Source organism: Agelaius phoeniceus, chromosome 11, assembly GCF_051311805.1.
Source record: "Agelaius phoeniceus isolate bAgePho1 chromosome 11, bAgePho1.hap1, whole genome shotgun sequence".
In the NCBI taxonomy this organism is placed as follows: domain Eukaryota; kingdom Metazoa; phylum Chordata; class Aves; order Passeriformes; family Icteridae; genus Agelaius; species Agelaius phoeniceus.
Window position 1 is genome coordinate 6,602,081 of NC_135275.1, and position 23,035 is coordinate 6,625,115.

A 23,035-nucleotide genomic window follows, 5' to 3' on the forward strand; every position below is an offset into this window, starting at 1 on the left:
AACAGGCAGTTATACCAACTTACAATTTATTATTTTTTTAAAAAATGACATGAAACACAAGTAAAAATAAATACATCATATAAACAACAAATTGTTCAAAGTCTCTGTTCTGGGAGATCAGGCGAGCACATCCCGTTGGACAGAGAGAAGAGGGAAGCACATGATCATGCGTGGGGCAAACCGACCGACCCGCCCAGTAGCAATACTCTTTCCAACCACAACAAGACAGGCCACAAACTAAGGCGGCAGTAAAAAAAGAAAAGAAAAGGAAAAAAAAAAAAAGAAAAAGCAACCCAAACCAACAGAAAACCCCAAATGAGACTCAGTGATGGATTCCTTCAGGCTCCCATGGATGTGCCAGACTCCAGCTCCGAGCTGGGCACCATGAAGCAGCACCATGAGGCAGTGGTCGTGGTCCGGGAGGTGGCAGAGGTTGCTCTCCCTCACTTGCCCCATTGTCCCTTCACAGGGAGTGCTTGCTCCAAGGTGCAAGGAGCCATCCCTCACTGTAATCTAGCTGGACTATGGTCCCTGTTCAACCTCTGCCCCCCACCCCAGCCCTCCCACACCCATGGTCCTTCCAAGACAGGATCAACAAAATTTGTTCCAGGGTGGCAAGAAATACCAGCTGTGAAGATATTTGCTGCACTTGTCCCTGTTGGCCTGGATGCCACCCCCAAAACAGCAGCAATCCTCACACCTTCAGCCAGAGAGGCTGTGGCTGCCCCATCCCTGGAAATGTCCAATGCCAGGCTGGACAAGGCTTGGAGCAACCTGGTCTAGTGGAAGGTATCCCTGCCCATGGCAGGGAGGCTGGAACAAGACAATCTTTAAGATCCAGCCCAAACCATTCTATGATTCACTGACATCATTAAGTCAAAATACACATAATTTCTAGTGAAGACCCCATGGAAATCCCACCCTTTGCTTGCCAGAACATTTGCTTTCTCCAAGTAGCTGCACCCAACCACCCCACCCTCCCAGACACTCCAGGACAATGTGCAGCAGATCCTGCCCAACACGGGCCAGGCTGGGCTGTTGCACCTACCCTGCAGCCCCCCAGGAAGCCCCAAGAGCCACAGCAGCAGTGGGGGCAATAAGCCCACCAAGCCCAGGGCACAGAGCAGCAGTCACCCCATGCCCATGGCACTGTGCCACAGAAGTACCCAGCCTTCACCCGACTGTCCCCAGGAGAGCAAACCTCCCACCAAAGGCAAGGGCCAAGGGCTGGGTGCCAGTGTAGAGGCCAGCTGACCATTCCCAAGGACCCCACAGATCTGCCCTGGCCTTGGGCTGTGCTCAGAAATCTTCTTTACTGTCCAAAACCCTCTGCAGAGAGTCCTGCGCTGCTGTCCTCAGTGTCACCCGCAGCCCCTCTGAGAACCAGCAGCTGCTTCCCATCAGGTCATTTGGAGACAGAAATTCAGCAGCAAAAGAAGAATTTAACCCGTGCAGGGAAAGCCCCTGTTCCAAGCTCAGGAAAACCAAGAGAGAGCCCTCTGCAGTAGAGTCACATGCTGGAGAGGAGAAACCTCTGGGGAGAGCAGATGAGGGAGAAGAGCAGGCCCCAGGGGAGGGGAGTTTTAGAGCTTAGAGAGCTCCTCCCACTGGGGATAACCCACACCCCCCTGTGGCTTCTGTGGGGCAGAGGAAATCCTTCCCATGGCACCATGGGCGAGGAGGTGCCTTGGAGCAGCCCCAGCCACTGCCAGCTCCCATGGCAGCCCTGTGGTCAGGGCATCTCTGTGACCATCTCAGCCGAGGCTCTGCCAGGGCCCATCCCCTCCCTCAGGGGCCCCAGGGCTGGTGGCTGGGGCAGAGCTGGGGCTGCCCTGGGGCACTTGCTGTGCAGGGCCCCTGCACTGCAGCTGCCTGGGCTGTGCATGTTTGCCAGCAGCGGGTCATGCACAGGGCAGCCACAGCACAGGAGGGTGCCAGGGCTGTGCAGGCCATGGCCACGCAGGAAGCAGAACAGCCCTCACACCTTGCCCTGGTGCTGGGTTAACAGCCAGCCTGGAGCACATCCTGCACCCTATGGCAGCGGAATGGCAGCCATCCCCAGCTCCTACAGCCACACGGCTCAGGCTCTGCTGGGGGACCACTGGAGAACATCAGGTGGCAGCACAGGGATGTGCCAGGGCCTGCTCTGGAAGCCCTGGGTGCTCTCCTGGAGAGGTGAGGAGCAGAGAGGTGTGCAGCCACCAGTACCACATCCAACCACGGTGCTGACTGCCCCCAGCCACATCTTCACACCTTGTCCCAGCACAGGCCCCATTCAGAGATGACGTGGGAGGGTCCCTCAGATGAGCCCCATGACCCTGACCCCCACAGGAAGGGCTGGGGTGGCTGCAGAGCTCTGGGGGTCTGCTCATGTTCCCACCTCCCACACGCGCCCGCAGGTCTCAACACTTGCTACTCTTGACAAGGAAAGCCCTTGCCTAGGTCCATTCCCCAAATCCACAGGAAAACTGACAGCCTCACAGGGATGCAACGGACATCTGGGCAAGCTGGTCATACAATCAGTGTCACAGGGTAGTGCATGAAGTGGACACACAGAGCACAGGAGGGCATGACTCACAGATGCAGCACTGTCAAGTCTTTGGAGAAACTTGCATGAACACCATCAGTTAATTTGCTTTGTTACTTTTGTGGGGGGGTTTGATTTTTATTTCCATGGTGCATCCAAAGACAAGTTGTCCAGCAGTTTGCTCAGAACCCCTCGGTTTTCAACTCCTAGGATATGTTAAAGAAGAAAGCACTATTTTAATGTTTGTTTTTTTAAAAAAATAATTAAAATAATTTGCATAGCTAAACTGTTGATCTAAGGCTTCTATGAATGGTGTGGTTATGTTTGACAGACAATGTCCATTAAACAGAGAAAGACACTAGGAAAGCCCCATAACATTTTTTATTGTGTTTCCGTAACACACGCGTGCACACACAACCCTCTCTCTAAGGAAGGAAGGTCCCCATCTTCCAGCACCCCTTTGGTGGAGGATGTCAGGACATCCTGCCCTTTCCTACACCTAGTTGGTCCCAGCAAGCACCAGTGACTGCAGCCTCCGTGGCCTAGGGGCCCCCTACAGGCTACCACCAGCTCCAGGGCCATCCAAGGCAGGCGAGCACAGCTCCTGCATGGCGATACCCAGATGTGACACGGAGGCTCCTGCATTTCACGTGTCCATCCCAGTGTGGTGACACACACACACTTGCTCCAAGTCCAGCTGCACCTGGGTATCCCAGCCTCTCCCTAGGAGCCCTGGCCCTAAGAAGCAGCTGGGATGCTGGCTGGCAGGGCTAGGACCAGGCTCTGCACTCCCTGTGTGGGGAAAGGCACCGCCCCAGCAAGAGCTCTGTTTTCCCAGCTCCACACACCTCACAGCTCTCCTTCTTCTCACTGGGAATGAGCACAGGAGGCTTCCACATGTGCTCCTCCACCTGCCCCATGACAAGAGGATTCCATCTTCCCCCTCCAGCTGCTCAGCATCCAGAGCAGCTCCTGCTCTGGCAGAATGTCCTGTGTTGGAATGCTCTGGCAGAATGTGTTGGAACACATCCAACCGGTGCCACCCAGGTCAGCCACAGGCCACCTCCACAGTAGGCCCTGCTCCTAGGCTAGGCTTTGGTCAACCATCTGCTTCTGTCCCCACACAGACAACCCAACAAGCGACCACTGCATGATGGAGGCCAGCTTTTTATTTTTTTAATATGGAAATTAATTTAAAAGTAGAAAGAAAGATTCCCCCAGACAATAAATATTATGCCTTCATGAAATAAATTAATGTAGAGATTCTGTGCAGGGGAAAGTCTCTCCAGTCACAGATTCAACAGCAACTGGCACTGGTCCAGCATCCCCTCCCAACCTTCTCCACTGCCTGGTGCTGTTCAGAAGCAGCAGCGAGCCCACCCACCCCTGGATCTGGTGGGCCACAGCAGGATGAGACGTGGCCTTCACATAGCCTGGCAGGATACAGGGAAGTCAGCAGGATTCCCCTCTGATGGCCACCAAGACATGTGGCATTGCTGCACTCCACTCATCTGGCCTAGCACATAGAGGTGGCATCAGACTCACAGGGCCAACCTACCTTGGATGGGGCCCTCCAGAAGGGCTTGGGGGAGCCCCCCACCAGAGCCCTGGCACAGGAGCCTGCCTGGAGCCCTCCACTCACACTAGTCTCATGTGAATTTGAAGAGGGTGACAAATTGTGGGGTATTTTCTTTTTTTTTATATTTTTTTCTTTTCTTTCTTCTTTTATTTGACATCAATCCCCTCCCTCCCTGCCCCAACATACACAATGTAGATGCCTCCCCACTCCCTCCCCATTAAAAACACTTTGTCCCCAACAAAGGTGGAGTCTGGTGGAGTCACCCCCGGCCCACCCCTCTCGCAGTGAGAGAAGTTCACAGATAAGGCAGTTCATGTGAGAGGGAGCTCGGCCCTGCCAGCAGTCAAGCCTGCACCTCCAGGCCTGAGAAGGGCAGTGACTCACAACACCAAGCCTCCACGGCCAGACAAGACAGAGAACAGAGACAGACAGACAGACAGAGCGTGGGGGGAGGCACTCCTACAGTTTGCATTGCTGCTTCCCTCCTCCCCGGCTCTTGCTCCCCCAGCTCTCAAAGGTCCACTCTATCCCTCTCCCATCTCCCAGCCCCTAATACAATTCTTATCCTTGACAGCTAAAAAACAACAAAACCAAACGAAAAGAACAAAACCACCCCCACGCCACACCCTTCGCATCCTTCTCCACCCACTGCCGTGGCCCAGAGGGAAAATCCTGACTCCCAAAAAGGTCCTGCAACTTTTGCCTCCTGGCAGAGCTGAGACTGAGCAGGAGCTGGGCCTTTTTATTTCCCTGTGATCTCTATGACATCGTCGTCTTTGTCCTCGTCATTAGAGCTGCATCCCACCTCTGGGACCTCCTGGGGTTCAAACTGAGGCACCTGGGACCGAAGGAGACCCCCAGCTGGGTAGCCCGAGTGAGGGGACATGTAGCCAGGGTAGGCAGATGCCATGCTCCTGGGAAGGCTGCTAGGCAAGACGGGGGCTGGGAAAGGAGCGAACATCCTGGGCTCGGGCAGGAGTGACTGTGTGAAGGGAAGCGAGTAATTGGGCAGCACCCCTGCCAGAGAAGGGTTTAGCATGAATGAGGGGACGCTGGCGGTGGCTGAGGTAGCAGCAGAAGAGCTGGCGGTGCCGGCTGTCAGCAGAGGGTCAGTAGTCACAGGGAACACCAGATGAGGGTCTGGGAGTAAATTGGGCAGCTGGTAATAAGAGGAGCCAGTGCCCATGTACAAGGAGTTTCCTGGCTGGGAGGCAAATGGATGGGTTAGGTTGTGGTTTAAAGAGACAGGAGGCATGGTGAACCCACCAGAGACGGGGTACCCGTGTTCGTACGGCTGCGTGGACGATGGCAACTGGCGCTTCTTCTGCTGCCTCCGGGACTGCTCCTCCGGAGCCGACGGCGACGTCGACTTGCGCTTGTTGCCCCGTAAGTCCAACACCGGGTGGGCATCGCCGTGCTGGCTGGTGGCTGGCAGGGCCGAGGACACGGAGGGAGCCATGCAGTGACCCCCCAGGCGCTGCTCGGCTCCTCGGGTGGCGGCGCCGGGCGCGGTGTCCGTGCGGGCAGCGTGGCCCTGCAGTGCCGTGCTGCTGGGAGAGCTGTGGCGGGACTCGCGCGCGGCCGCCGCCTCCGCGTACTGCTGCAGCTCGCTGATGATCTCGGGGCTGTCGGGGGAGATGGGCCGAGTGAGCTCCTCCGCGCTGGGGAGCTGCGGGGATGAGGCACTGTGTCTGCCATTGCTCGTGGACTCCAGGGAAGAGCTCTGGGAGCCTGCAAACAAGGAGATGGGGCAGGTGAGAAACGCGACCTCAGAGAAAAACCCGCGGGTCAAGATGCAACAGTGGAAAGGAAGGTGGAAATATCTTGGGGATATGGCAGGGTGAGCTCTAAACACAGACTTGATGGAATACACCAGGGAATGCTGCCCCAGACACTCCAGTAGGAAAGTACATGTGCAAGCCCCACACAGCACCCACAAGCCCCTACCTGAGGCAGCTGTCCGACGGTCTTCATTGCCCTTTGGCTTCCCAGTGGTCCGTATGGCAAAAATCCGACCGTCGCTGGTCCGGATATACGTCCCTGGAACAGAGGCAGGACAACTTCATTCAAAACTTCATTACAATTCCAGTCTCAGTTGAGAACCTATGAGCCTGAGGATCTATGAGCCTGCAAGTTTCCTTGGGCAAGAATAGGACAGCAGTGCTGCATAGGCCCAGGAGGGCTTTTAGCCCCTTCCTCACCCTCCTCTTTCACCCTTTCAGCTTTCCTAGACTGGAGATCACCCCCTCCCAGTGTGCTGCCAGTGGGAAATGTGGAACTTCACACTTGAAACAGAGTCTGCTCTGGGAGAACCAGGAAGTGTGTGGCTGCCTCAGGACTTGCAGTGAGTGTTGTGAGAAGGAAGAACTGAGCCACAAAGTTCAACAGTTCCTCTCAGGGACAGAAGCAGCCACAGCTGCAACAGCCAGGCAGCATCAGCACACTCAGAGCATGGGCTGCAACAGAGTCACTGCAAACTCAAGACCTCCTTCCCTTCTTGGTTCTTTTTTTCTCAAGGGATTGATTCATGCCTTTACATAATTTTCTCTGCTAATTAGCACTGGCTAGGACCCTATCCACAAGTCTTAGCAGGACAGAATTACCTTTTGTCCCTCGAATGATGTGGATGCTCTCGCCAGCACTGATTCTAGCTTGTACATCAGTGGATGTATTTGTACCCGGAATCACAATATCTGGCAGTGGGGAAAGAAACAGAGTAGTGGCCATTAAAGTACATGTCAGCCACAGCCAGGAGAGGGCAGATGCACCACCAACCCCATTTTTTGCAGTGCAGTTGTCTCTCCTGTGTGCTGTGCTATAAGCAAGCCCTGGGTTTATTTCTAAACAGCACAAGAAGGCAGCAGAGGCTCCAAGAAAGCTAAAGCCATGCTGTCCTGGCACAGCATCTCCAGAACCACCAGCAATAGTACTGCACGTGCTATCCGGGAAAGTTCACTCCCAACAATCCACCAGGCCCATGGCTCTTGTATACCTGCAGGGAAAGTCCTCCAGGCACAGAGGAACCACTCAAATGCAGAGAGACAGTATCTCTGCCTCTGATGCCCATCTGCCCACAGCCTACATGGGCATCTACAACTCACCCTGATTCTCAGTTCACCATGGGCATCCGTGACCCAACCCACTTTGAGCAGTAGCAACTCACCTGTGGTGGTAACAATCTTCTGCACAAAGACACCAGCTCGCTGTAGATAGTTGATAGGAAAGTTGACAGCAGGGTTGGAACTTGAGGTTGATCCTGCACCACCCATGGGGACATGCCGGGGCATCATTGGAATGGGGGTGGACTGAACTGGGCGGACACTTGCCACTGGTTTGTCCTCACCCTTGAGGGCTGGTCGCCTAGTGAGAGAGGAGGGAGGAGAGTGCAGCATCTGCCCCACAGTGATAAGCATCATCTGCCCCTTCATTTCATGGCTACAGTGTGGGGAGAAGGGAAGGGGCAGGTGCTCACCAGTTCCTCTGGCTAAAGGCAGGGATGCTTGTCAGACTCTGGTCACTGGCTGGGTAATACTGTGCGTAGGACGGCCGGGTGTAGGGGACGGATGCTCGCTTTTCCTCCTCATAGCTCTTCTTGGCTGCTTTCTTCTCTGCCTTGGTCAGCTTGTGCTCCTTCCGGTCGATCAGCAGTGACTCGTGCTGAAAAGGCTCCTGCAACCCCACAGCACCGCGGTTCTGGCACCCACACGCCACAAGAGGGAACCAGCACACCCCCAACGGCAGCACCTGCTCCTGCCGCAGCCTGTCTCCTTCCCAGGCTGGCAGAGCTCGCCATGGCAAAGCACGAGTGGGGGCACCGCTGTGGATGTGCCCAAGGCTCATCTTGAAGGGTGACAGCCAGCTAATGCCATCACCTGCCCAACCAAGGCCATCACTTAACACGAGCACACAGCAAAAACCAGGAGTTCTGGCCAGGCTAAGAGCACAAGTACAGAGCTCGCCACGATGTCACACAGCCCCCAGAGCCCCACAGCACCTGGCACAGGCCCACTCTGCAGCACCACCCTGCCAGTGACACTCCTGACAGCACAGGCCAGTGCTGCCTGTCCCAGCTTTGGTTTTAAAGTCACCCTAGGAGAAGAGCTGGCAGCAAGCTGTGATATTCCACTGCCACCTTCACACCCAGCACAAAGTTGAAGAAAGGGGTGCCTGACAACCTGCCCCCAAACCTGTACAGGAAAGAGGTATTTCTAGATGAGAGGAAAATATCACAGGGAAGGGCAGGGATCTTTGGGTCCTCTCTAGAGAATTTTCTGCCTATTCCCACCAGCACCTAGGTGCATCCTTCTTGCCACCATGGCCCCATCACACTGCCAGACTCCTCCAGGCCCACTCCTGCCTGTGCAGGGCAGTGCCAGAAAAGAAACAGGTTAGTCTTACCTTGGTGATGAGGTGAGGATACTTGAGACAGGCTAATTGTAGAACAGACTCCTTCATCTTGCTTGGATTGAGGGAGAGCTGAGCAGGGTCAGATTCTTCTTCCACAAAATGCAGCAGGTTCTCCACCTCCCGTCGAGTGAAGTTCAGCACTGGGTTCAGATCATCCACCACCCGATCTGGAAAAGAGAGCAAGGAGTGAACAGACAAGGGAAGAGATCAGCACTGCTTGCCTGTTGCCCTTCCTACACTTCTGTCCTAATACAGCTCCCTCCCTGCAATCTACACAATCCCCAGAAATATTCTGTAAATGTCAGGGCAAGGAGAAAAGTCATCATGTTCAGAGCTGAGCCTGTTTGACCAAGTCAGGCTGACAAGTGCCTGTGTTCCAGACTGCACAGCAAAGCTGTGCAGGTCACCAAGCTCCTGACAAACAGGAACACAAAACTAGTTATGGATAGTGTTCCATCTCACGTTAACAAGGCTGTAAACATACCCATCCTGGGACAGAACTGCTGCCACATCAGTATGTGTTCTCCCACAAATCCCACCAAAAAGGCTCAAATTAATAACTATGTACTAAAGTGGAAAGCTCAGAAAAGCAGCCACATTTCCTCACTCACAAGAGCCTGAATATTTTCCTTGAACATTCCCTCCTGCACAAAGGTCAAATGGGAGCACATGGAGAAAACACCTCTGTCCAGGACTCTCCTGGGAGCCAGGCCAGCTGCCAGGAGACTCTACCTCAAGTGCACAACAGCAAACTGAGCTGATCATGCTGGACTGCTGCCTCTGGAGTTTTGAGCAAAGAAGGACATAGAGCTCTCTTTGGGTCACCACAACCCTCAGCTGCACATTCTATGAGAGCAGCTTGTCAACTGGAACAAGCCAGCACAAAAGATACTTATGGTACAAAGGCAGGTCAGAACCACAATGAATTAATTATTCTTGGCACCTAAGCAAGCATTAACAGTCAAAGGTGTCAATATATGCTTTAATTTAGCTATTTTCCCTCTCTTACTGCAGGAAAATGGAGATACAGAGCTATTTAAGTAGTAACACCCAGTTTAAGATGAGCAATATCCAGGCAGAGGGGAAAATAGGATGAGCAACCCCCTGTGTCTCCAGTCTGTTGCAGTAACCAGAAGAGGAGCAGGGGAAGTAAATGGCACAGCAGTGGACTGGGACCACAGCCTTGCTGCAGGATGCTGGCTCTATCACCATGACTTTCTTACGGGATCCCAAGTCACTGCCAACTCAAACATCAAACACAGCCCTGGGACGGTGCCTGTCACCTCTTTGTCTGTTTTTCAACCTTGAAAAAAGAAGTTACAAAACCCACAGAAACAGGACTCACAGGAGCTAAGAGGAGTGAAAGCTGACAGTGGAACGTTGTGTTCATCCACACTCACCTGACATGCCCTGCTTGGAGATCTGGCGGTCATAGATCTTCTTCTCCAGGGTGTAATCAGACACCAGTCTGTAGATGTGGCACGGCTTCTTCTGCCCGTAGCGGTACACCCGGCACACGGCCTGGGCATCGTGGCATGGGTTCCAGGAGGCATCAAACACCACCACTCTGTTTGCTCCAATGAGGTTCACACCCAAACACCCAGCACTGGAAAATTAAGGCAAATTTCAAACTGCTGTCCTGGTCAATTTTCAAAACTTCCAGGCTGGGACAACCATCACAGCCAACAATCCATAAAGGGTCTATGGAAAGTTTCCTCCAGTCAAACTTTAAAGCCGTTTGGTTTCCAAGACTATTAAGCTGTTGCAGAGGCCTAAGGCTGAAATCCTACATCCCTAGGGAATTCAGAAGCAGATGGCACTATCACACCATGGAGAGCACATTACAGAAGAAGTTAAGAACTGAAAAGCCACATGCATCCAGAACATCGGTACGAGTCCTCCCCCGTGCCCTTCTGCTGCAGCCAACTCACCGTGTGGACAAAAGGAAGAGCCAAACAGAGGCATTGCTGGGATCATTGAACTGGTTAATCAGCCGTTCCCTTTCCGAGGCAGAGGTGCTGCCATCCAGTCCTGACAAAGGAATTAAAGATACATGTAAAAGTTCTGTACGTTTGGGGCATTTCTATCAGAACAAACCCACTTTCCAAACACTGAGCTTTGAAACTGGTTCCAAACCAATTCAAGTTGTACTCCAGGATCTCAACTGGACCACTCTGTACCTGTAATATGCCCAAAAAGGCAGGTGCAATGCAGCCAGCCAGGTTGGGACTTGATCAACTGAAAGATCAAGTAAACATTACTCAAGCTTGTCAAGGCCAGACCTAGGAGCACTACAACACATCTAGCCCTTTAAGGCTCTGCTTTAGGCAAGGTGGATAGCAAGTAGGAACAAGAGGAACAAAGGCCTCATGCATGCAGGAAGCTCCAGGAATCAAGAGAAAGCAAAATTGTAAAGGCTTTGGCAAACCCCTAGAAACTAGACCTGAGCACAGAGAGTGCTGGTGTTAAGGAGTGCAGGGGGTGTCATGTCTCTGTTCCTGAGCAGCAGCTTGCTTCTGGCAGCTCTGCAAAAATCAGGAACACCATATCCACCACTCTTCTCAGTCCTGGCCTGCAAAGTAGCCACACAAAGCAACAACCCACACCAGAAAAAGATTTAAAGCTGGGGAACAAGGGAGAGGAATTCACAGTCTTGAGCAAGTGAAAGCATTTCACAGTGATTCTGGTTTTGGGAGCAAGATCTAGCAAATGGCCAACAGGAAGCAAAAAGTATCTTTTGCAACTTAAAAAAAGCAGTAGTGTGTAAGTGAGATGTCAAAGATGTCTAACATCTTCTAAGTAAGATGTCAAAAGAGGATTTGGAAATTACTGCTTAGCTGCTATCCAACTGACATTGCCTTCCAAAACAACTAAAGTAAGAAGTCTGAAAGAGGTTCATCAGAAGAATGCTTCAGCAGAGCATTTTCACACCCAAAGACAGCTAAAAGAAGATGGTGGGCAACTTTCAGGAGTTAGTCCTTCATATGATCAAACAGTGTCACAACAAAAGAGAGGAGGACTGGATGCACTCACTGTAGTAGTTGATGTTTCGGACCCAGTTGTGAACTCCTCCATCTGAGCCTGGAGGACTTGGCATCGGTCTCTTTGCCAAAAACTCTTCAATGACAGATAAGGTGGACAAGCTCTGGCTGCAAAACCAAGATCTGTGTTCAGGAAAAAGTCCCCCAGCAGCAGAAGCGGAGTATCAGAAACCTTCCCCAACCATGACAGTGCTGATGGTTGTCAAACCCTGTTTGTGCAGCACACCCCTCACTAGTAAATGTGACAGTGGCAGAAGTTTTATCCACAGATAAAAATCCACATTAATACAACAAAGGAGAAAAAAGGGGAGCTGCCACACCATTCATCCTCTGTAAAAACCTCCTAGTACCAGGGAGGATCCAACTACTCCAGTATTTAATGACTGTAGGATCAGTTGGCGATACTCTGCTTACCTGAAGACCAAGATCTTGTCTCCAAGCTTCACACTTTCCTCAATTAGGTGGAAAAGTAACACCATCTTGGGTGAGTTCTCCAGGACTCCCGTCTGGTAATCACACAGGATGTCTTTGGCCTACCAAGAAACGGGAGACTATTACAGGTGGAGTTGCTCATTCCCTGTTTAGTTCCCTGTCTCAAGGTGAGAGAAATAAATCATGGCAACAAGGTTATTTACATCCAGTTGCTTGAGGTGACCAAGCTACTCCCAACTACTGCTGCTACCTCCCATTCCAGAAGCTCCAAATGACAAACTTCTTCCATGAATGAAGAAGTTCTCGCTGTCCTCTCAACCTCTCATGACTCTTTCATCTCAAGAGCTTTCCTCCATCCTTCTAGATTTACCACCCTCTTATTTAGACCAAACTTCACCCTAACACCTTTATTTAGAATAACAAAGTCCACAGCCTTTTTGGTCAGACGAGAACAATGACATAAGAGTGCTGCCTGCACTTTTACCTCCTGAGAGTCACAAACCCTTCCTAGCACCATGCAGTTCTGCTTATCAAGATGCTCTGTGGTAAAGAGAACATAGGAGAAACCCACAACTCAAACAGAAGAGTCTTCTCTTTGCTCTGCTTCAGAAAACTGTCCAGTCTTTCAGACTCCCTAAATGAAGAGTTTTCCAGCAGTGACACTCACCCACTCATAAGTTACAACCTGATTTGCTCTCTCCTGGAAAGGGTTGAAACCAACACTCTGGAGGAACTTGCTATTAGTAGCTTCTCCAACTGGTGATGCCAAAGCATTGCTTTCTGTTTTAACTTTAATTCCCTGAGGCTGGCAGCGGGAATTACTGCTTGCTGTGCTAAGGTCATCCACATCCAAATCCTGCTCGTTTGCCAGATTCTCCTTTTGCAGAGCTTCATACAACACATCTGGATGGTTCCAGATCTGAAGGGATAAAGAAAGGAAGTGGTTAGACCTGCACCGGTCTGATGCTTGCCAATGATTGTTACCTGAAAGCTCCGAGAGCTATTCAAAGAAAAGAACTAATACTTCTTCTGGCTCTCATATGTTTAAATGTGTCCAATTGTTTCCTTGAGAACAAACCAGGAGGTCACTGTGCACCCCACACAGCAGAAAGGCAGAGAAAGCTGCCTGATTGCACTAAGCAGGTACAGTTATGCAGTTTAAGGTATCAGCCCAGATTGTTTCAGCTGATGCCAGCAGGTTTCTTGAACAGTTTGAAAGAGACATTTAACATCCCTGCATCCCAGTTCTGAAAACAAAGATAACAATACTGTTGAACCACTGCAGAGCACTCTGGGTAGAGATGATGTCCCTGGCCAACCACACTTTTACCTCCTCTTTTGACTTATATTCCCCTTTCCCCATTTCAGATTAGAATCTTTCTTTACATCTTCTGTCAAAACATACCTTACAACAGACACAGAAAGCTTTGAGTGGGTTCAGCCCCAGCCAGCCACTGTTGCCAGCATCCCGGAACCGGTTCATGAACTCCGTGTAAAGGGCCCGCTGGATCTTGGACAGACGTACCAGAATGACGTGCTCTTCCTTAGATGGGAGCTGAACCTTCAGCACGTTGTGGCCTCGCCTGTGGAGGAAATAAGAAGAGTGAGATAAATACAGGGGAAGGGAATTTCCCATTAGGATCTCCCTGGGGCTGCCTGTAGGGAAAGATTTTGACTTCTTGCCCACCCAGCTGCAGGAAGAAGGACCTCTAAATTGTATGTTTCTCTAATGCATGACACTTCTGAGACACTCTCCCTGTAGCCAAATACCGATTGTAAACACAATTACAAAGATCTCAAACATTACAATCTTCTAGCACAGGTCACAGAGTTAAGAGGGTGATGAAAGTCCTGTTTTCCATGGTAGCTGAAAACCAGAAATAAGACATAAAGTCTATTTTCAGCTCTGCTAATGATTAAGACACTCCAGACCAGCATCTCAGAATCCTCATCTGAGAAAAAAATGCTGATTTGTTTCCAGAGTGGTGGAGTCACTGTGACTTTCCTTAACACTTTTACAAAACACTTTCAGGTTCTAAGACAAGGATGTCACAAAGCACACATCCAAATTGGCTATTAAGCCATCAAAATAAACCTGAGGTCACTCCAGGGCAGCTAGAGGTGTAGTTCTCTGTTATCAGAGTCTGTGGTCTGATAACAAAGCAAACCAACTTTATAGCGTGGCCAGCAGGCCAGGGCAGTGGACCTCTCCCAGTACTCAGCATTGGTGAGGCCCCACCTTAAATCTTGGGTTCTGTTTTGGGTCCCTCACTACAAGACAGTGAGGTGCTGGAGCATGTCCAGATTCAGGCAACAGTGCTGGGGAAGGGTCTGGAGCACAAGTCTGATGAGGAACAGCTGAGGGGGTTCAGCCTGCAGTAAAGGAGGCTTTGGGGGAACCTCTCTCTCCACAAGTACCTGGTTATATCCAGGAAGGGAACAGTCTCTTCTCCCACATAACAAGAGGAGAAGACAAATAGCAAGAGAAAATGGGACGAGAGAAAATGGCTTCATATTGTTCCAGGGAGGTTTTGACTGGATATTGGAAAAAATTTCTTTATGGAAAGGGTGGCCAGACATTGGAACAGGCTGTTCAGGGAAGTGGTGGAGTCACCAATCCTGGAGAGATTTAAAAGACTCGTAGGTGTGGCACCTGGGGACAAGCTTTAGTGGTGGCTGTGCTGGGTTAACGGTTGGACTTGATGATCTTACAGGTCTTTTCCAACCTAAACGATTCCATGATTCTATAAGGCATCAAAATTCAGTTGCACTGCACAAACTCAGCAAACAAGCCAGGTAACTTGTGATGCAGGAGCTGTTTGCATGGACTACACCCCTGAGAGCTGCCCTTGGACTCACCGCTGCACGAAGCCCTCGAGCAGGCTGTGCAGGACGTGGCTGCGGTAGCGCATCAGCCGCACGTCCTGGGGGGTGCTGTCGATGCACTGCCCGTTCAGGATGGGCCGCTCAAACATGTTGCTGAACTCCTGCCGCGAGCCCAGGAAGTCAGGCCGGACAAAGTCCACCATGCACCAGTACTCGATGAGGTTGTTCTGCAGGGGGTACCCGGTCAGCACCACCCGCCGGCGCGAGCGGATGTTCTTCAGTGCCTGCGAGGTGCTGGCGTGGCAGTTCTTGATCCGGTGTCCTTCGTCACAAATAACCACATCTGGGCCAGGGCGAGACAAAGCCTTCTCAATCCCTGAGGACAAGGGACATTAAGTGTTAGTTAGAGATGAATAAGACAAAGTTCTGGTTTTATAAGGCCACCAGCTACACAATAGAGGGGTATTTCTGAAAGACAAAAAAGCAGTATCCATGGGTGCAGAGAGCAAGGCTGATGCAGGAGATAACATTTGACTAGACAGTAGTTCTGATTTAGCAAAATGTGGTAATGAGCAAACACGACTGTCCCTTGATTTCTGTTCAGTGACCTGCATTGCATCAAGTTGGGTGTCTTGCATCAAATCAGAGTGGCAAATCTCACAATGACAAATCCCAGAGTTCAGTGTACTGAATTCCACACTTACTTGGAGCTCTTTCAAGAAATTAAAGACTCATACAAAGCTCAACAACCTTCTGCCTCCAAAGACATAATCCCGCCCAGCAAAGTTCTATCATGTCAGTGATACTAAAAGCAAGTTATAGGTTGTTTCCCTGTGTTGCCACAGCTGACACCCAGCTGGACAGCAGGGCCACACTCTCCCCTCTTGAGGGCTGACTTCTCACCTTTCAGAAGCTCCTGCTGCCGGTCTTCCTCATCCAAGTCAATAATGACAGGGCCAGTTTGTTTCTTTGTTCTCTTCTTCCTGCCAGTGGCAAAGGACTTCTTCAGTGAGAGGAGACGGTACATCTCATATCCCATCAGCAGCACACCACCTTCTGTCACCCAGTCATTCACCACCTTTGCTCGTGCAGCTGTCGTCCTGCAAAACAACCAAATAAACTCTAAGCTTTACTCCAATATCAGGTTGAATCACTGGATTGGAGTCTGCTGAGAAAAAATACCCATTCAATAGGTATTTTAAAGTATGTTTCTCACATCAAACCAGATGGAGGTTTACAATGAAATTTCTTTAGGAAACAAACAGATACGGGGTGGGGCGGGGGGAGCCTTTTATGTGCCATGGAGCAGGACTGAGAATGACAAATCCTTACAGGAACTGAGGTGTAGAAGTTTGTCATGCACAAAAGCATATAGAACTCAAGAGTTCCCTTTTTATAGAGCTGCTGAGTTTGCCTCTGCAAAAACCATTTGCAGAACAAGTTGCCAATGCAGATGGTTGTAATCTTCCAGTTGTTTATCCTCTGTTGTCTCCTTAAGTGCTCCTGTCCCCCAGGCTTCCTTCCCTTCCAGCCTACTCAGAATTGGTTCAGATCAAGACACTGTCTTCACTCGGCCCACCACAGTACACCAGATCCTGGCCAACAGTAAATACATGGCTGAAGCAGCATCAGCAGATTCAAATATATCCCACCCAGAAGGTGAAGATACCAACAGGTAGGTGTATAGACACAGCTAATGAACTGAGAATTCCCCAGGACCATTGCACTGCCCTGATCCATGCAAGGAAAATGACCCAGGAAGAAGCAGAGGTCCCTGAGCCAAGAGCTCAGAAAAGCTTTTACTGTCACCTACTTGTGTTCATCATTCAGGATGTGGACTTTGAAGGTGCGGGGCTGGACCTCTTTGGAGTTATAATCAGCAGGAAGGTTTTCAGGTGCTGGGAGCCACATGTTGAACTCTGCTAGCCAGTTTTGAAGCGTATTCACCTGGAAAAGTTAGCCGTGGAAGAATTAAAAACCCAATTGAGTCACTTGAGATTTTTAAGAGCAGAAATGAGATTAGGGAATGACATCCAGCATGCCCAGATGGAAGCAGCAGCTCACAGCATGCAAATTCAGGAACACAGGGTATGATAGAGGGGTAAGAGCAGCAAGGATGTGATAGAGCTTGATGAGTGATGGAACACTAATCAACCTTCTCTATGCATAGAAAGAAGCAGTGTAGGGAAGCCCCTCAGCCAGCCCTTCATGTGGCTACTTACAGGTACAATGGCAAGAACAGTCTTTGCCTCCGTGTGCCGAAAAAGTACATCCAAGAAAGAGATCACCTGTATGGTCTTGCCCAGGCCCATACTATGTGCTAAAATACACCCAAACCCACTGCTGGTTTTAAATCTCTCCAAGGACTCAACCAAGTTGTCATAAAGGAATCGGATTCCACCAATCTAGGCAGAAAAGTAGAAAAAGTGTTAGAATGGTGCCAGACAAAAAGTCTGAGATGGGTAAGGATTTACAGAGTGCATGAGGACCATGAAAATGTAAAGGGCATGTTTCAAGTTCATTAAACTACTCTAATCTAGGGAAAACAGTATTTTTAGATGTCCATAGAATTTCCTGAGAATTTATCAATAAATCAAAATTAATGTGTAGCCAGAGGATCTGAATTAGGGTTGATTAGTTTGTTTATAAATATTATATTATTTTTAAAAGTTCATCTAAATATACAAAGGTCTAATAGTAACAGCAGCTGAAGTTATACAGAGCCTTGGCCATTCTCTAGTTCAGTTTTATCATTTGACTGTCCACAACAGTCACCACCACAACCAGATTAGTCACAGGGCTCACCAAAGAAGTTCTTCTGAGACTCCCAGGCAGGCTTGCCTGAATTCATTGCATTTTCAAGGCTAACAAAGCCTACCTGATGAGGTTTCACTGCACGTGCAAGCTGGGGAGCCAGGAAAATGTCCTCCTCATTTGGTGGATGATTGATGTTGACAATGACTTGCCCCAGAGCATCTGACTGATTTAAGGCATCATTCACATGAGAGCCACTGCTCTCTTCACTGCCATCCTCCTCCCCCTCATTGCCAGAGTCACTGCTGTCCACAATTTGGAGGGCATCATCCTCTCCTGAGCTCAGCTCAATCACTTCTGCAAAGTAACCAAAACAGGAGAGAATAAGGACAAAGTTAACTTGACATCAGGGTTTATCATGAATGGAAAAAACCTATCAGGAAATAAGGCTACCTCCAGCTTTTGCAATTCCACCCTGGCCTAATGATGTATGCTGAACAAGCAGACATCATACAGGCATACACCACGCCCCTCAGACCAGCATATGAAAGCTTCCCTGGCTTCCAGATGTTTCAGGGAACATTAACTTGGGCTGATTCAAAGAGAACATGAGAGAATTTCTAGGAGTGTTTTACATTCTCTTCCATATGTCTTCTTAATTCCCAAGCCCAGACATGAATTTTATTGATTGATATAATGTCTAAGGATCACCAAGGAGTCCAGATGAATCCATTTGGGACAAGGGACACAAAACCACTTCCTGCTGCAGATCTGAATACTTAGATGCTCCTTTTACACACAGCAAATGGTGCCACATGTCCTGTAAGCATTCTTCAGCAATGCACTGGGCAAAATCAAGTGAATTTATAAAGCAGAAATAAACACAAATTCACAAGAGAGCCTAACAGGCCATTTTACAAATGTCATTTTAGGACTCACAGGCCAGAACTGCCCATATAATTGGAAACCAAAAGGCCTACAAAAGTCTGAAGTGATTCACCACTGGAGCATCTGAACAGATGAAAACAGACTTGTGGCAGAATAAACAGCATATTGTGAGAAGAGCAGGCTGAGGCAATTGGTCACTTACCATCCTTAATGCTATTTTTTCCTTTAGTATCATCTTCACTGCCACTGCTGGTACTGTCGAGGCAGATCACTTCCTCAGCCAGGACCTGAGGGGGGAGCTGGGTTGCCTCTGCTGTTCTGAAAACTATGTCCTCTACAAACATAAATTACAAACAATAAGTAATTCATAATAATGGGGAAGGAGACAAAACTGTTCAGAAACCAGACAGTATTTCCTTCCACTTTAGCTCCAATAACTTAGTCCTGGAATTTTCCATAACAGACTCTCACTGTCTACAATCCTGCTATGACTCAGCTTCCTGGGTCACAATCTCCTCCATTCTCAATATGCTGAAACAATAGCCCATTGCTGATGGCACCCTCTGTTTCATGCCCTGACTGGGGCACACTGACCATGCAACATGCTAAAGCCCTTTGTTTCTCTTTTTTTGGTCTCAGTAAAAGCTGTGTTTCATCCAGTAGAGAGAGTAGAAAACTGCTGAAGGGATAATAACTGCTCTTTGTTAGTAGGGACACTGTAATAATTATATCCCACATATCATAAACAACTTTTGCTGATCAAGAGCATTTGTTTGTATGTTTTTAGTGCTGCCATGTGGAGGAGAGGCTAATGGGGCCAAACAGCATCACTGCAGTGACACAGCAAGCAACGACATTCTTCTGGGGCTGAACCGACTCTGCATAAGCCAAAGTGTTTTAAACAGCTCTTATTCCTTCTCCCACGTGTAAAAGTGTTTTTAACACTTACACATATGGGAAAATATCTATTTCTTCAAGAGGCAAGGCCAACTCAAGAATTCCTTACCCTTGCCCAACATCCAGCTGCACTTCTCTGCCCTTTATACCTTTTGAAGCTGTGCTATAAACTAAATCACCAAAAGGATCCAGATTGAGAAACAATGCAAGGTAACATATTCACCCAAAGACACGAGTGATGCTTAACCATTTATACTGTCTGCAACTCACTGCTTGCCAAACATGCAAGAAGGCCAAGGTTACATCACCAACATATGTGCACCCAGTCTATTGCTCCACTATCCCCAGTACCAGACACCCGTGTTACCAGACCATTCCCAGGACAAACAGGATCTGGCATTTCTGCCAAGCCTGTTGATTTAAGCTCCCATACCAGCTGGAAAGACAAGAGATCTGTTTCAGCATCCCCCTACACACTCTTGATGTGCGTCAAAATATCTTCAACAAACATTACCTGGCACCTTTCACCAAGCAGCCACTGTATCCTTAATAGGAAACAAGGGCAGAAGTGGAACTGCCTACAGTGAACCTACAAGAGGTTTGGAACTGCTGTTCCAAGAGTTTACACTCGAAAGTCCAAGTACAGCATAGAATCACAGAATGTTTGGGGTTGGAAGGACCCTTCAAAGGTCATCTAATCCAACCCCTCCACACTGAACAGGGATATCTTCAACTACATCTGGTTGCTCAAAGCTCAATCCACCCTGACCTTGAATGTTTCCAGGAGTGGGGCATTTATCACATCTCTGCATAACCTGTGCCAGTGTTTCAGCACCCTCATTGTAAAGCATTTCTTCCTTGTATCTAGCCTGAATCTACCTTCCTTTAAGTCAAAACCATTACCCCTTGTCCTATCATGGACAAGCATGGCACTACCTTCTTCATTCAGCATCTATCCTTAAAACTCTTGCTTTGGCTGGCATCTCCCAGTGCTTACCAGGAAGAAACTCCAGGGGAACAGTTGGTATAGAGGCTGGGTAATCCTTCCGCTGCTGCTCAAGCCGTTTCCTTCTCTCCAACTCTTCCTGCTGGGCTGCCTTTGTCACGGCTTCCAGTTGGTCCTCACGCAACAGCTTTCTGAACACAGGGGCAAATGGGATTTGGTTACCCTCCATTCCTTCCAAAAATATGAACAGCTACACAGCTGCTGCAAAGAGGACTGACAAGCTCCAGGTATTCTGTCAGCCACACAGAGTAGGAACATCATCCCCCAAAAGATATGGGCAAATTCTGCAGCTATTTCAACACTACAGATAAAACTACCATCACTCAAGGAAAAGACAAAAGTTCAACAGAAGCAAAGTAAGGAAAGGAGGAAAGAGGTAAGTGGGCAAGCAAATACTTAATCTAGGTTACCAGAGACCAGTTCTTCTGCTTGCAAGGGTGTTTTTTTATTGATACACAGTTTATAAACACAAAATGCACTAAGTCATGCAAAGAAGATATATGGGGAAAAAATGCAACAATTCCCCCACAAAAAATCATCACCCCAATTCTCTGCTGACAGCACTTTGAGGAGCTAGGATCTCTAATGGTTTTAACAATTGTTTCAAGGCATTCCCTCAAGGCACCTTCCCTTTACAGGTAATTTTATTTACTTCCAGAAGTTGCTTTTCCCCCGCTTCAGTGTCACATGGTACTTTTTCCAGAGGAGAGGTGCAGTACAAGCAGTGGTAAAATCTAGCTCGCTCAAACTAGCCTTTAAAACCACTCACCCCACACTTCATGGACATCTCCTTCATCCTAATGAAGTCCCATTTTTCAGGGCCTATTCAATGCTTATTTCTTCAGCTTTAAGAAAACCAATCTGCAAAAGCTTAAATAGGAACCAAAGACCACCAGCACGGGGTATGAGAGCCACTTGCTGCCACAGGGGTTCCTGCTCCATTAGTTCTCCTCTGAGCTTATAAAATTCCCTTGAGCAAAATTTCCTAGTGATTTACCACCTCACAACCTGTCCCAGGATATGTGGTGAATTACACCATCAAACAACTACTGCTTTATAAAATCCAGGTGAAATTGACTTACAGCATTTTAGTTGCTAGTCATAGCATCAGCATTCCTGTCAACAAGTACCCAGGATAGTACAGGAAAGAACTGTATTTTAGGCTGTTTGGAATAGGATTCACCTCAGCAAATATCTGAAACTGGTATTTACTTAATGGTGGTACTGTTTTTCAATTACATCTCTCAAAATACAGCAGCAATTACACAATTTTATATATTCCATAACCAAATATTCACTCTTCTGAAATACCAAACAAGTCTGCACCCACATGCAGCACTCCAGTCTGAGATCACTCTACTCCCACTGGTGAAATCCTAAGGTTTTGGAAAAGAAAAACCATCTGGTTTGCCAGCAGTGGCACAATGTAGCTCAGAAGCAAAGTGCAGAGATTCTGTTTTCACCACCATATGTGACCCGAGCTCTTTCTGTCCTGCTGCTGCTGCTGCTTACCTTATGTTCCTCCGCATGTGAGACGGTTTCTGAGCCCTCTTCTTTTTGGTGTCCTCAGAGGCCAGGCTCTTGTGCTGGTTCTGCAAGAGTTGCTCTGCCCGCTCGCTCTGAGATGAGGTAGTTGAAGTCGAGCGCTGCCACTCTCCATCCTCCGTGTGCTCCGCATGGTCACCGCTGAACACAGCTTCCTGGGGTTGGTCTGCAAGGGGAACAACAAGGCATGGGAACAGCTCTGCCAGCCTGGCCCTTCCATCAGCAATCAGCAGGGTTTGAGCTGAACAGGAACTGACAAGCCCTACTCTCACTCATTTGCAAGCATGTCACTCTGAGGGTCAAAGCTGGGCTCCTTTCTGACAGTCAAAGGGAGTTCAAAAATTTTACAGTGAAGGGTGCATCCCTAGTGAAAGCCAAGACTAACACCCCTCAACACAGCCCAAAAGTGCCCTGACAAGAAAACAAGGCAGATTATTTAGGTCCATGTGGAGGACTTGCTATCCCAAGAGTGTTTTTCCATGAAGGCCTGATAAGCTCTGATTAAAAACAGGAACTTGAATCTCTTCTTTGTTTCACATCATTCAAGTAGGGCAGAAATTTCCATCTATATGACACCTGTGTAACCATCTCCCAAGTCAACAGAACCCAGTATGTAAAAGGTTATCTGGTTCAAACACTGGGTCATGGCTCAGCAGGCAGCTCAGTGGTTTTAGTACCAAGCTTCACTCTGATGGTTTAAATGGTAATTTCCAACAAGCTTTTTGTCAAACAAAATGTAAGTGGCAATATTCTTCCTATATTGTAAATCACATGCATTCTTTTTTCTCTTCATTCTCTGATTTTCAGACTTCCATTTGTGCCTGATTCCACTCTTAAAACACAATGTGAAATGACACCTTGTTCTATGTGACACTTGGCTCTTCAACAGGCTGCCAGTGACCAAGCTAATGCTTCCAGAGCAAAGAAAGGAAATGTTTCTGTTCAAAAGCTTCCCTTGAAGCAAACTGTTTCTGACAAGCGTTGTAATAGCTTCTTTGAAGCATCTTGTCCCCTTGTGTCAGGCAAAGAGATACCCTGAACTTCATCTTGTAATCAGCTTTCTTGCTTACATTGTGTATCTGAGCTAATGACTGAACTGAAATGACACTTAGACAGAACTTTGAAGGAAAGAA

The 23,035-nt window shown here is 48.8% G+C and overlaps 1 protein-coding gene across 3 annotated transcripts in view; it reads right to left on the bottom strand.

The window, feature by feature from the left end:
• Window positions 1-9: 9 nt before the first annotated feature.
• RAD54L2 (RAD54 like 2) overlaps window positions 10-23,035 on the bottom strand; it is a 69,099-nt gene continuing 46,073 nt past the window's right edge. For 2 of the 3 annotated variants that reach the window (XM_054640193.2, XM_077184818.1), the window contains 20 exons: window positions 21,870-22,068; window positions 20,349-20,488; window positions 18,657-18,788; window positions 17,691-17,923; window positions 17,035-17,217; window positions 16,626-16,759; window positions 15,716-15,912; window positions 14,846-15,188; window positions 13,392-13,569; window positions 12,654-12,905; window positions 11,969-12,087; window positions 11,547-11,662; window positions 10,445-10,544; window positions 9,914-10,119; window positions 8,505-8,680; window positions 7,579-7,775; window positions 7,270-7,466; window positions 6,710-6,799; window positions 6,054-6,146; window positions 4,309-5,837 (listed from right to left, as the gene is read on the bottom strand). In XM_054640193.2, coding sequence (XP_054496168.2) covers window positions 4,849-5,837; window positions 6,054-6,146; window positions 6,710-6,799; window positions 7,270-7,466; window positions 7,579-7,775; window positions 8,505-8,680; window positions 9,914-10,119; window positions 10,445-10,544; window positions 11,547-11,662; window positions 11,969-12,087; window positions 12,654-12,905; window positions 13,392-13,569; window positions 14,846-15,188; window positions 15,716-15,912; window positions 16,626-16,759; window positions 17,035-17,217; window positions 17,691-17,923; window positions 18,657-18,788; window positions 20,349-20,488; window positions 21,870-22,068 — 4,274 coding nt within the window. In that variant the 3' untranslated portion in view covers window positions 4,309-4,848. Of the gene's footprint in view, window positions 2,734-4,308; window positions 5,838-6,053; window positions 6,147-6,709; window positions 6,800-7,269; window positions 7,467-7,578; window positions 7,776-8,504; window positions 8,681-9,913; window positions 10,120-10,444; window positions 10,545-11,546; window positions 11,663-11,968; window positions 12,088-12,653; window positions 12,906-13,391; window positions 13,570-14,845; window positions 15,189-15,715; window positions 15,913-16,625; window positions 16,760-17,034; window positions 17,218-17,690; window positions 17,924-18,656; window positions 18,789-20,348; window positions 20,489-21,869; window positions 22,069-23,035 lie in introns of those variants that run through there. The other variant, XM_077184819.1, reaches the window with a different exon arrangement.